General features: G+C 38.9%; 1 protein-coding gene across 2 annotated transcripts in view; it reads right to left on the bottom strand.

Moving 5' to 3' along the window:
• Positions 1 to 13,988, bottom strand: part of EIPR1 (EARP complex and GARP complex interacting protein 1) — a 155,536-nt gene that overhangs the window by 134,993 nt on the left and 6,555 nt on the right. For both annotated transcript variants that reach the window (XM_067544832.1, XM_067544833.1), the window contains exons 2-3: positions 12,777 to 12,860; positions 3,608 to 3,740 (exon numbers count right to left, since the gene is read on the bottom strand). In XM_067544832.1, coding sequence (XP_067400933.1) covers positions 3,608 to 3,740; positions 12,777 to 12,860 — 217 coding nt within the window. The remainder of the gene's footprint in view (positions 1 to 3,607; positions 3,741 to 12,776; positions 12,861 to 13,988) is intronic.

Here is a 13,988-nt window from a genome sequence, read left to right as displayed (position 1 = left end):
CTTTAGCAAAGCTTTTGATACGGTTTCTCACAGTATTCTTATCAGCAAGTTAAGGAAATATGGGTTGCATGAATGGACTATAAAATGGATAGAGAACTGGCTAGAGAATAGGGCTCAACGAGTAGTGATCAATGGCTCCATGTCTAGCTGGCAACCGGTCACAAGCGGAGTTCCCCAGGGGTCGGTCCTGGGGCCGGTTTTGTTCAACATCTTCATTAATGATCTGGAAGATGGGGTAGATTGCACCCTCAGCAAGTTTGCGGATGACACTAAGCTAGGGGGAGTGGTAGATACCCTGGAAGGTAGGGATAGGCTACAGAAGGACCTAAACAAACTGGAGGATTGGGCCAAAAGAAATCTAATGAGGTTCAACAAAGAAAAGTGCAGAGTCCTCCACTTACGAAGGAAGAATCCCATGCACAGCTATAGACTGGGGACCGACAAGCTAGGCAGCAGTTCTGCAGAAAAGGACCTGGGGGTAACAGTGGATAAAAAGCTGGATATGAGTCAGCAGTGTGCCCTGGTTGTCAAGAAGGCTAATGGCATATTGGGCTGCATTAGGAGGGGCATTGCCAGCAGGTCACGGGAAGTGATTATTCCCCTCTATTCGGCATTGGTGAGGCCGCATTTGGAGTATTGTGCCCAGTTTTGGGCCCCCCACTACAAAAAGGATGTGGACAAGTTGGAGAGAGTACAGCGGAGGGCAACAAAAATGATTAGGGGGCTGGAGCAAGGGACTTATGAGGAGAGGCTAAGGAAACTGGGCTTGTTTAGTCTGCAAAAGAGAAGAATGAGGGGGGATTTGATAGCAGCCATTAACTATCTGAAAGAGGGTTCCAGGGAGGATGGGGCTAGGCTGTTCTTGGTGGTGGCAGATGACAGAACAAGGAGCAACGGTCTCAAGTTGCAGCTGGGGAGGTCTAGGTTGGACATTAGGAAAATGTTTTTCACTAGGAGGGTGGTGAAGCACTGGAATGGGTTACCTAGGGAGGTGGTGGAATCTCCATCTTTAGAGGTTTTTAAGCTGAGGCTTGACAAAGCCCTGGCTGGGATGATACAGCTGAGGTTAGTCCTGGTTTGAGCAGGGGGTTGGACTAGATGACCTGGGTCCCTGATTCTATGAGAGATGGCTGTCACGATACAAAATGTTCTACATTTTCCTGTTCCTCTCTGTCAGTGTAGATATTCCTTGCTTGATTTCATGATTGACATGGAGCAGACTGGGGGAGAACTTTTGTTCTGCCAATGTTCATGGTTACTCCTTGGCTTTTGTAAGCTTCAGAAAAACATTAAGGGCTATTTGTGGGTCCTCCTTTGAGTGTGCAACTACAGCACAATCATCTGAGTACTGGACTTCAGTTATTGTTGCCGATGTTACTTTAGTTCTAGCATGGAGGCGAGAGAGGTTGAAGAGGGTGCTGTTCATAGAAATAGGGAGACAATACAGTCCAGTGATTTAAAAGCCAAAATTAATATTGCAATTGAAAATGGGAGCCTATCTAAATTTGCCAGGAGTCTTATGCTACCAACTGAGAGATGGCTTCAACATGAATAACTAAGGCTATCCCAAGACAATACTTCATGTGCCTGGTAGCTAGACAAGATGAAAGTTAGAGGCCCTTCTTACAGTGAAAAAAATATGCATTCAAAGTAGTAGCTCTAAAAGGGTTTTGATTGTTTCATTTGCTTGCATTACTACTTAAAGTAAGTTGCCTGCTACATTCAATATTCCTTGTTATAAGAACACCACTCTGTGTGCTTTCTGCTCCAGACATTGTTATTTAGAAACATCAATAATAATTTCTGAATCACAACTTGTTTTCTCTTAAATGCTTGTGGCCAATTATTCTAAATGAAGATGCATGAAGCCCAAGGAATACAACTTAGTGTACACAAACTTGTTGAAGTAAACAAATGTGAGCTACAATGCACAAAGGCCAGAACAGAAAAAACTAAAATGTGAACATGGGTCCAAGCTACAGAGATCAAAAACGGATATAGATTGAAACAGAAGATCACCAAAAAATTGAGGTGTTTAGACACAGCCTCATCATCTCTAATTTAAGCATATTAAATAAGCTACCAACCAAACAAATGCAATTCTTAAACTATTACATATATTCCTTTTACAAACATTGCAACATGTTATAACCTTTTAATAGTAAAATTAGAACGTTTTTTCTAGAAAATAGAACACAGTAATGAAAATCTATGTCTGAAGATATTTTTAAAGTATGTCTATTGCTATTAATGCTTACATTGAAATAAATCTATTTTACATAAAAACTGATAAAAATTGAATAGGACACCTACCTTCCTACCCTACTTGCTATACAACTGTAAACAAAAACAAGTATCTAATTTGTTCTTTAAACCATTTCACAAAACAGTTCAAAACTCTTGAAAATTAGTATTCACCAGCTCAAGAAAGTTAAAGAAAAACAGCATTAAGAAACTAACTTTTTTTTTTTTTTTTCATTTTTTAAAGAGTGTACATGCACATTACTAGGTGATTTTGTCAGAGAGCTACTGATAAACCAGCTTGAAATTGTTTAAAATAGGTACAGAATTTTAGGGCAGATTCCAGCTCTTTCAACCTCCCCATGGATCATTGGCAGGGTGAGGACATTATGCCTAATAAGTCAAGACCGAAAGTAACATTTTGTCCCTGTCTTTCAGTCCAATTCCCGCTCAGGAAACTAAAGAGGTTTCTGCTACTGCACCACTCCCCTATGAATTAATCTTAGCTTTGTTAAGTGTAAGAAATGCTATTTTTGACAGTTTTCACTACTGATTTAGAATACCAGCAGAAAGACTGATCAGAGCAGTCTTCATTTCACAGATACAGTTACAAGGCTAAAGTTTGAGAAGAAGCTGATGTTCTGGATCTATCCTCAGAGTCAGGAAAAAAAGTTCATTAGTTTATATTCAATTCACATTGAGAAGGCTATCTTCATGATGGTCTGAGCTAGAATTTATTTTAACAAAGCAGAATATTTACTCAAACTAATATTGTAGGTCCCTTTGCTTACCAGAGATAAACTTCCCACTTATCAGTGGGAAAAGCGCAATTTTTCAAGCCTCAGAATATGGAGTCTCCACAATTGTGTGGCCCAGGACCTATACAGAGCTTCTTCAGACAATAGCTGTGCATGCAAGATTAGGCTGGACAAGGAGTCTTAAGCTACTGCTGGTGAGATATTTTAGATAAAGGCTATACAATCCTGTGTGTGTACATGAATATTCTATATGTAGTTTTTAACAACTAGCAGTTGCTAGAAGAGATTGATGATGGTGATATACTTTTTGAAGCCATCTGTTATGTTGCAAGTTTGAAAAACCAATAAACATGAACTCCAAAAGTAGTGAAGCCTAAAAGAATATGAATATAAATTTACTGAACTAGAGTTGCATTAACCAGGCAAACAACTTACATTTCTTTTTTAATCTGACTTCAATAATGTATATTTTAAAAAGCATTTTGGAAGAGTGCCCATAATAGAAGAGATCCCATTTTAAACTATTTATGCATTGCCAGATGTGCAGCTGTTGTACATCCCAGAAATACTAAAACACAAGCACAAAGAAGTTGTTAAAATGCACTTACTTTTATTGTAGCAGGTAGCTAGTACACCTTTATCTGCAGGACTGGCGCTAATGTGCCAAATTTCACCCACTTGATGGATGAGAACATTTTTGTTTATAATGTTATTTTCATCATCAAAATCTATGATATGAATCTACAAATAAAAAGATAACATTAGGGCTCCAAAGTTTTCCTATGGGTCTTAATTATACAAGATGACTGCACAGAATCATCTAATGAGAGTTTTACAACTGATATCTACTTTAATTAATTGTTATACTAACAATATAAAACTTAATTTCATGCAGAATATTTTCTCTAAAATGTAATTACCTTTTTGTGAAGAAATCCCTTTTGTTTATTTTCCCTGGTACTGAGACTTCAAAACACAACTGCATTTTCCATTTGATGGTTAACAGAAAATGAGGTACTAGAGGCCTAAACTTGCAGCTCATCACTTCCTGGCAATGAACTAAAATGAAAGCATTCAAATCCTCCATCTAAATGTCTAAGATAATTTTGTATCCAGATCAGCAGAAATGAACCTCCCCTTCAGAAGACAGGAGGGATTTTTAGTAGATTCAACAGGGAAATTGATGCCCTATTAAACGTTTTTTAGCACTCTTTTCAGCTACTGTATATAAATCTACACTTATCACTGACATCTGGAAATGTCACCATTTAAAAACAATTTACAGGAGGGAAAACAGTCAACCTTTCAACTTATAGCAACAGTCAACTTAGAATCTAGCTAATCGCTTACAATATTTAACAACACAAGACTGTTACTCACAACCTTCCCCCTTGCCAATTTTTTGTTTTGTTTTATAATTACTTTTCCCAATTTTTAAAAATAGCTTCTTCGGTTGTCACATGGAAGACACACACAAAAAACAGGGGAAAGTGACTAAAACTGGCCCTGAAAAACACTTAACATGCATGCGTAACTTTACACATGCAAATAAGCCCTGTTAGAGGTTCAACAACATGCATGGTGAAGAAAAACAAATGAAACTAAAGACATCCTATTCCTGACTATAAAATTAGGTCATACCAAAAGCTTAGCCACACATAGTGCTGCAGGTGAATTTTTTAAGTGTTTAGTGTGCTAGTTAGAACCAATCAGTCCATAAAACTGCTGTTTTAGGATTTGTTTGTTTCTTTCTTAAGTTTTTACAATACTGAGTAGACAATCTATCTCCCTTCCCTACTGGATGATCTTGCTCTCAATCCATCAACTCCCAACCACAGTAAGGCTTATATCCTCTAATCTAGTTCATCTCAAATTAGCATTCACATTTTTCTCACTCTCTTCAGTGCTGTCATCAGCAATTACTTCCTTAAATCGGATATTGGTTCCCTATACCAGTATTATTCTTCTAATCACCTATCAGATGTTAAGACATTTAAAAAGCTCAACAGTTGCTCAAGGAGTCATTTCTCTCCAGTCACCATACATTGACCCCAACCCACAAACCCATCTACGAAACAAGACATTCATTCTATACCAACCACATATTTATCTTCCTGTCCAATTGAAAGTGACCCTCCTGCCTTTCAAAACTGTCCCTGGGTTCACGATACCTTAACTCTTGCTTGAGCACCATCTACTCCAATGGCTCCCATCCTGGGATAAGGAACCTCCTTTGGGGGGTGCAAAAAATTACAGGGGGTCTGTGAGGCTTCAATAATACTGAGGTCATTTAGCCCCCCAAACCCTGCGCCAGCCAGGCACAGCAGCCTCAAGCCTTATGCTGGCCGGAGTGGAAGAGCATGCCCTCCTGAGGAAGCAGCAGCCCTGAGCTCTGGCCCAGCCAAAGCGGAGGAGCAGCCCCCCCAAACCCCATGGCGGCCGGAGGAACAGCCCCCCAAGCAGGGCGCCCGGCTGTAGCGGAGCAGCCCTGTGCCGGTGGGGGCCTGGAGCAACCCCGGTCAGCCTGCCAGCGCCTGCTCCCTTCATTACCCTCAGTCCATGAGGGATGGAAAGAGGCAGGACCACGTGCGGTGACAGCAGCGTGAGGGAAGACTTAGATTTATAGATAAGAGTAATTTATTAATTATTATTAATGTAATTTAGTGGTATTATCATCATTATGTGTGTTTAGAGGGATTATATGCGTTTATGGCTGGGTCATGGGTTGGATGTGGGGGGGCCGGGGGCCGGTAACGTGTTTTACCTAGTGTGAACTAGTGGGGCTTTCACTCAAAAAGGTTGGGAACCACTGATCTACTCTGAGAGACCCTACCTTGGCCTCCTCTACATCCAGTTCCCACACTGCACCTCAGATTATGACTTGAGTTGCCTCATCTACAAAGATTTCTACCTCATTTCATTTCTGAGCTTCAAGCCTTCTCTTTGTAGCTCTCAACAGACACTCTCTGTAAAGCATTTTGTGAGACTCTTTATCAAAGGCAAAATACATAGTTGTATTAGATAAACTTACAATTCCCACTATTGGCAGACAAACTGGAAGCAAAATACCAGATTTATGAATTTGGTTGGTGAATATAAACCGAAGGCAATAGCAATGTACACTGCAATTACAGGGAATGAAAGAATTCCTTCCTTTTATAATTCTTTGGCCTAAAGTACCTCTGAACAGCCCCATAATTGGGATGGAAGGGCAATTCCTATTATTCCTATGAAGTGAAACTTTTATAATTACTTCTCAGTCTTGCATTCTGAGACAGACAGGATCCGTCAAGTTTACCATTTCAAGTCAGAGAAAGATATATAGCAAGATGTTTAGAATGTGAGAATCGCTTTACTATCTTGTATGTGGGAAGATTCAAACTAAAAAACTTTACGCCAATGCTGCAGCACACTCTATATTAGTCCTGTCTGTTTGCATCTTCTCCTTGCTCTCAGCTTCCTCAAAAAAATGTGAATCCTCCTACTGAAATTATTAAATAGACTCCTTGACAGTGCAATTGGTTCCCTAAAGGTGAACGACAAATCAAAAATCCATTTACTTCAGCAGTGTGTATTATATGTCCCCCACTAACCAGGTTAAAAGGGTCATTCAGCACATAAAACAAAAGAATACCTTTTGCCCTTATCTAAGGCCCCTCAAAGTCATATAGCCAGTTTCTCCTGTGCTGTGAAGTTTCGGCTTCAGCTGACCTCACAGCTACCAGGCAACTCTGCAGGAGCAAAGAGTCAGCTCATGAAGGTTGAGAATAAATCCTTGATTAAAATAAAATTTCACATTTGACAAAAAGGTTATTTATTTTAAACCCTTCTGGTATAGGGAAAATATAAAATATCCTTTCTTGGTAGCTGTGACATGCATCATGGGTACAGGAGGAGATGCCCACAGCAAAGTGTGAACATGTTGACCGGCTATCAGTAAGAAGGGTGGAGGAGGTTTAAAATGGAAAAAAATATGTTTTTCTCTTTGTTCTCTGTGCTAATGTTCCTCTTAACTTGGCTATTTTCAGCGTGCAGCACATATTTCTAAAGTTGACGGAATCTTGTTAGTTCTTCTTTCATTCATATTTAGTGTTTTATTCAAATACATTTGGGCCTAATTTATACTTAACATAATCTGATGCCATAATGGCAAACTCGAGCAAATAAGAAATCACCTCACATCATCCTCTAATATGGGCTTCAATTTTGAAATTCACTAACTAATATTGTCCAAGTAAGACATCAAAAAAAGTTAACAAGTGCACAGATGAGTTAATAGATTAAGTCACACAACACATGATTATATTTAGATACCATGGTGACAAGCATCTTAGAAAAGGGATAGAATTAGCAAGTGGTAAGTAATGGCTTGTCTACACTGAGAGCTTTGTCAGTACAGCTATAGCTGAATAATGCCCCTGTGTGGATGCTCCAGTCCAGAATTATTCTGCTTTGTGATAAAGCAATTACCCTCGCATTTTTATGCCAGAAAAGGTGTGCCCATGCAGGGGAGTTATAACTAGTACCGTGAGAGCAGAATAATTTCTGTGCTATAGCTATAGTGGGAAAATTCACCATGTACAAACTATAAGTAGTTTGGGAAGACTAGAAATGGAAAATAAGAACACTAACTCATATTTAGTTTTCTTCCAAAATATGGCAAGTTCATTAAAGAATGATCAATAAACACTTCTGTCTGATTTTCTCCAGAACAAAACTTTACACAGATTTTTAAAGTTTTATGACCCCCTACAACTGAATACTTGTCAGGCCACACACATTTATGGCTTGTAATGGCTCAAGTCAGGAAAGTCCCATTCAAACAAGACTGGCGGAGTCCATTTTGTAACTATGCCGTCTCCTTCTCACCTCTAACCACCACCTCAGTTCCCCTTTCTAAGTCATAGGTCAAGGGTGTCACTTTAGGGCCTTGCAGATAGTAAACCCATCTTTTACTTTCCCTGCTTGACAGAAGCAAAAGCCTAGTACAGTGCTCTTTTCCTATACCTAGAGCTTCTACTCTTCCATGTCCATAGACATGTGAAACAGCATTAGGAGCCCCATGTAGAAGCAGCGAAGGAAGATAGCAGTACTTAAAGGCACAAGACCAAGGAACTTGCATCACCACGAGGGAGGGGAATTAGAAACAGAATGTGTCAGTGAACGGAAGAGGATGGCACTGGGAAAATAAATTGGGATTAATACTTATAATTGTCCCTTTCTGCAAGGTTATATGGGGAGAAAGCAGGCAAAGGATTTCCATTCCTGCTTAAAAAAAAAGTTAAAGCGTGGCTTATTATAGTTTTTAAGAGTATTGGTTCTTGCCCTCTGTACTGTATGAAGATTTCAGCCTGGTTTACACACAAAGCTAGCACACAATGTTAACTAGACTTATGTTAAACCAAAGCAATTGTTTGTGGAAACTTAAATCAGTAGAAATCTGGTTTATATCAGTTAACCTTGCACTTGTAACTAAAATGCGTGAGTTAAATTGATATGACAGGTTTAAACTCATATAGAAATGTCACACCTTTAGTTCAACCAGTAAAGTTAAATTTCTCTGTAGACAAGCCTTTTATGATCTAGTACACAATGTCAGAGGCAGCATACTTTCTTTCCATCACAGAACTCCTAAACTATTCTCAGAAAGGAAGCTAGGGGACAAATGTAAATGAAGAAATGCCTAATTAGAAAGCTACCAAATGTGAGATTAACATGTCTAATTTTATGCACAATAATGCAGCTGCAGTTTAGTAATCCATAAAATAGCTTAGTTTGAATTACCAAAACTCAGATTTAGTTCAGTTCAGCACAAGATGGTACATTTTCAGTGTGGTGTGACAGGGGCAGTATGTGCCATTCCTTAGGCAAGACAATGAAAATAGATTTTCTAAGAACATCTATAGCTGAGAAGATAAAATGAGTCTGCATGGATAGTTTTTTGGCAACTTCATTTAAAAAATGCTCCGCAAAACTAGATATTAACAGGCACCACTATCACCCATCATCTAGGAACTATCAAGCTACAAGCACTGCTGCCTCCCCCAGCTATGTGGGATGAAAGCATAGGACTTTTCAAAGTGGAACTAGCTCCCAGGAGCCAAGAATCCCACTCCCCACAGGAGCCAGTGCAACAGCATACACTCACAGTCCTGGATCCCAGCTAGAATAGACATATTTAGAGATTTGTATTCTGCACGTATGCCTTAACTGGTTCTTAGCTCTAGCTTCCCATCCACCCCCTCCTTTACAGTTCCTGTGCTGTAAGCCTGGTTCTCCCGGTTACCCTTGTTCCCCTCCATCTTTCCCTCTGCACATCATCCTCCGCACTGACCCTCTTCCGATTCCTTCCTCCTTTTATTCCCACTCTCCCCACCTTTGATCCCTTAATAAAAAGTTAAATAAACCCATGGAACTAACCAAGAATGTATCGGACACCAGGACAACTTTAATATATATCTATTCCTTTACCCCATCCCTCCAGGTGTTTTTAGATTGTAATCTTTTCAGAGGACTGGATTTTCATGTGTTCAGAAAGCACCAAACAAAGAGGTTATGAAACTGTGGCATCCGGCTTGATTTATCAGAATAAGAGTCCATTGTAAATTACATTGATTAAGTTATGATGGTTGTATGCCAAACACTAGATATAGCAAGTTAGATCTTAAAGCTTGAGAACCACTGACATCCTGGGTGTTGCCGTAAAACAAATAATTTTATAAACGTTTTATTATTGTTCCTCCACTTTTAATATAAATGTTATAACTGAAGTGTTTTCTGTTTTCAATGAATCTTCTGTAAAAACCTCCATTTCTTCTGCTGCAAGGCTGTTTTGGAACTTTCTACCTCCATAAATCAAAACAGCTGTAGGATTAGCTTTCTTCTACACCTTTATGTGACTTGAAAGAAAACAAGAGATTCTGCACATATTGATGCTGTATAAAAAACTCTCCTGACTGTGTTTAGAAGTCCTGGTAAGAAGTCACAACACCCAAGGTGCCAGCCAGCTCCTAAAGATAGGTCAAGTAATTGGAAAAAAAAGTTTCTAGAAAAAACAGTGGTGCTGGATTAAACAATAATGATTGAGACCTATGGCATTTCTTGGGGATTAATGACTAGCTGGGAGGAGATGATGGCATGAAGCACAGCCAAGGGCCATTAACCACAACTATTTGTTAATAGCTAGAAGTCCTGCGCTTCTATTGTTAGTGCTATTCCCTGGAAAAAGAGAAAAGAGTCACATAGCGAAAAAAGTGTATTTGATGCAGGTTCAACGTGTGTGTACAGGGTTACAATAGAGAATGCTCACACAATCAGCTTGTCACAATCATGTCAACATTTTCTTTTCAGTAAATGTTAATGATTTGAAACTCATTGGATATTAGGTGATAACTAGAAGGTGCTTCCTCCTTACAAACTAATAACTAAGTCCTCGGCTAAATAAATTGTGAAGTCAATTATCCTAGGCAAAAAGTACATGTATTTATCCAGGTAGTATAAAACACCTTCACAATCAATAGTGAGATGCCTGTAGATTAACTGAGATATAACGCAAAAAGTTTTGTTCCTTAGTTTTTTAAACTGAATTTTTTCTGTAAGTCATTTTATTTTCCCTCTACCAACCATAGATACAGATATATAACTCCATACCCAGATCCTTATACCTTGAACAGCTTCGCTTCTTCTTATACAGTATGTGGTTTCCCCCTCTCTGAAACTCAGTTTCAGGTAGCTTTCCACTGCTAATTTCAGCTCTAGCACTATCTGTTCTCCCTCTCATGCCAGGTTATATTTAACAGGACAAAAACAAAATCTGAATTTTGAAAATAATACTCTAGGAACATTGCTCCATGCTGACATATTCTATCATCTCTCCTCATTCTCTCACTTTTGGTATGTCTTTATTTTTCCCATGTTCTCTGTCAATTGGAAGGTGTAAACTCTTCAGGGCAAGGGTTTCATACTACAGAGTGCCAATCAGACCAATGTGACTATCTGAACAAACAAGAAGGTGAAATGGTTGCGTTTGCTATGGCATTATGGGTGCTGTGTTGAGTGGTCAAACTGGGGGGAAAAGGTGGTGGTGTGGTACTGTTCAATCATATGAATCACCAAAGTGAGACACTACTCAAAGTGGACTGAACAGCTTTTCAAAATATGATTGTGCATGCCAGTGCTTAGTCTAGGCTTGGTAGTTCATAGCCCGGCACCTCTGGACTTGCTGCATGAGTTATGAATGTAAAAAAATTGCTTGAGCCCTGGCACCTCTTTCATTACAAATGAAGCACTGGTGTATACCCTCTGAGCTCAGCTCCCCATTGACGGGCTGGACTTTGTCCATGCTCTTTGCTCAGCTTCTTGGGCTCGGCTCCTTCTTGGGGATGAGGAAGGCATCTCTCAAATTCAACACCCACTAGTAGCACCAAAATCAGATAGTCCCAGTGAGTTGTACAGATTTGTGATTCTCTCTCCTTTCTCACATGAAGAATGAAACCGTTAATGTTGACATTAAAGTTACTATTGGGCACCTGAGACAAAATTTCACTGAGATGAATGGGCAATTCCCACATCTCAGAACTACTGTTCCAGGCTCTCTTCTCTCTCTAAATATCTTTAGATCATTTATACCCTTCATATTTGAGGTTTTCTTCACAATCATAACAGCCAGAGATTGACTTTTTTAAAAAATAATGAAAGCTGAGATTCTGGAAAATAAGATAGCAGCTTGAGAGTGTCAACGCACCGTGACACCATGCCCCTGCTGAATCCAAGCTCTGGCTGTGTGCTAAAGACATTAGTGAATAAATACTGTTACTGAAACTACTCTAAGGCTGAATAAACCACCCCCTTAAGTGACATTCGTTACATCGACATAAGCGCCAGTGTAGACAGCACTATGTCTGTGGAAGAGCTTCTCCCACTGACATAGCTACTGCCGCTCGCGGAGGTGGATTTATGTGAAAAGTCAGTGAGTGTACTAACACTGGGTTTCTTAATCTAGTTTAGGCATCAAACCTGGGTATTCAATATAAAGGATTGTCCTAAAGTTAATCAGTTAATCTAAAAAAACAAACAAACCCCAGTTACTTTAAATATACATTGAAAAATTGGACAAAATAGGCAGAAGTGTATAGGCTGTACGTCAGTGTGCCAGACATAGCCCTTACTCCCTACAGAAACTGAGTGATGGAAGTTTTATAGATATTCAAAGGCAAAACACTAAGTTAGGCTCACGGGAACAGAGTTGTAGACAATCACTAATTAAAACCTAAAGCCCCAGATCCCGCAAATACATATGTGTTTAAAGAATCCATTGAAGTCAAGGCCTAACTATGATTTCAAAATGGAAAGCCGCATTTTATTTTAATTCGGTTACCAGTTCTGCAGTTTAAAAATGGTTCTACAAAATCAAAAGGAGTAACTTAGTAATAGAACCGATAAATAATACATTAAGTAACTAATTTGATTAATTTTGCAATTTGCCTCAAATAAGTTATGACAAACTTTTTAATTATTCACCAGTCTTAGAAAACAGGGGTGACTATGAAAATATATTAACCTTTTTTTAAAACTATGACATCTCATTTACCTAACCACTTATCAAAATTTGTACATTTCGTTCACATTATTTTAAAAATATAATTATAAAATATAAAAATTAAGCATCATCTAATGCTCAAGCTTAGCAGGAAAATAAAGTAATATACTGGTTAAAAAAAAAAAAGTTAAGAACATTCCTGATACTTAACATACTTAATATTCTGACAAAAAGTTTACCTGATTATCATATTTAAGAGACTGTGTCCCAACCAAAAATCGAATTGCATCCGTTTCTGCTATCTGGGGTGTTAAAGCACGTGCCTAGAAAAAAAGAAAAACATTATAAAAAACACATTATTAATAATTTGTGAAAATCTTGGAACATAAAAGACATCCCAGTTGTTTACCTTAAGCACCAAACTTTTACACTGTATCTTTCCCCTGCACTGTGTTTGTATATAGGCTATTTATCTAAGGCCTGGTCTACACTGTGCGGCTCTGTCGATGCAAGGTACGTTACATAAGTAACATAACTGACAGTGATGTACCTTGTCTTGAGTAGCTGTGCTGTCTTCACTACGCTATGTCAACGGGAGACACCTCTCCCCCTGACATAACTTACGATTCTTGTTCTGGTGGAGTACTGGAGTCGACAGGAGAGCACTTGGCAATCGATTGCTAACAGAGCACACAGTGTAGACATGCCTTGAATTTCCTAGTGCTTCTCACCTCTGTGAAGTGCCTAATATACTATGGGTGCTAAATAAATTATATGTCCATATTTATAAAAAAAAAACCAAAAACAAGATTCAATGTTAAGGATTTCTCCTAAATTAATTCTTCTTAATTAACTCAGAATCATGAAATGTGGGAAGGGGGCAAGAGTGGCTTCAAAAATACTTGAGGCAGCTGTAATGACAAAGGGCATTCTTAAACAAATAATTCAAAATAAACATTGTGTACCTTTAAATAGAAAGTCACCAATTAATTCTTTTCCCTACTATTAACAGGACAGAGCAAGCTAGAAAGAAAGAAGTTCTTGGTCCTCCTTGCTTTTTAACATTAAGCCACTAGAGTTAAATCCTACCAGTTTCACCAAAATAGAAACTATTACCCTCTACTTATTTATTAAAAAAAGACAAATCACTGGCAGTGATAATGCAGCCATCCCCACCCTGCCCTGCTCATTACTCAACACTGTCCTCAACACTGACTTCCTTTCAGAGTTAGACAATATTTCAGTCTTTGGCCAGTCTGCTGAAGAGACCAGTAAAAATATTGCTCGATGCTGTAATAAAACCTCAAACAACATTGGAATTCACATCCCCACTTGCTCTTAAATATCCCAAAGCTGTGGACCCTGCGGCATGCTGCAAAGCCCACATTTTTAAGCAGGCATTTTGGAAGGTCTAAAGTAGCTAATAGCTCTTCCCACCCGCACAATACCCA

This window comes from Emydura macquarii, unplaced genomic scaffold (assembly GCF_026122565.2).
Source record: "Emydura macquarii macquarii isolate MOO-44397 ecotype Brisbane River unplaced genomic scaffold, CSIRO-AGI_Emac_v2 contig_1027, whole genome shotgun sequence".
NCBI classification, from domain to species: domain Eukaryota; kingdom Metazoa; phylum Chordata; order Testudines; family Chelidae; genus Emydura; species Emydura macquarii.
The sequence above is the reverse complement of the archived record's forward strand: the minus strand, read 5'-3'. Positions and strand labels throughout refer to the sequence as shown.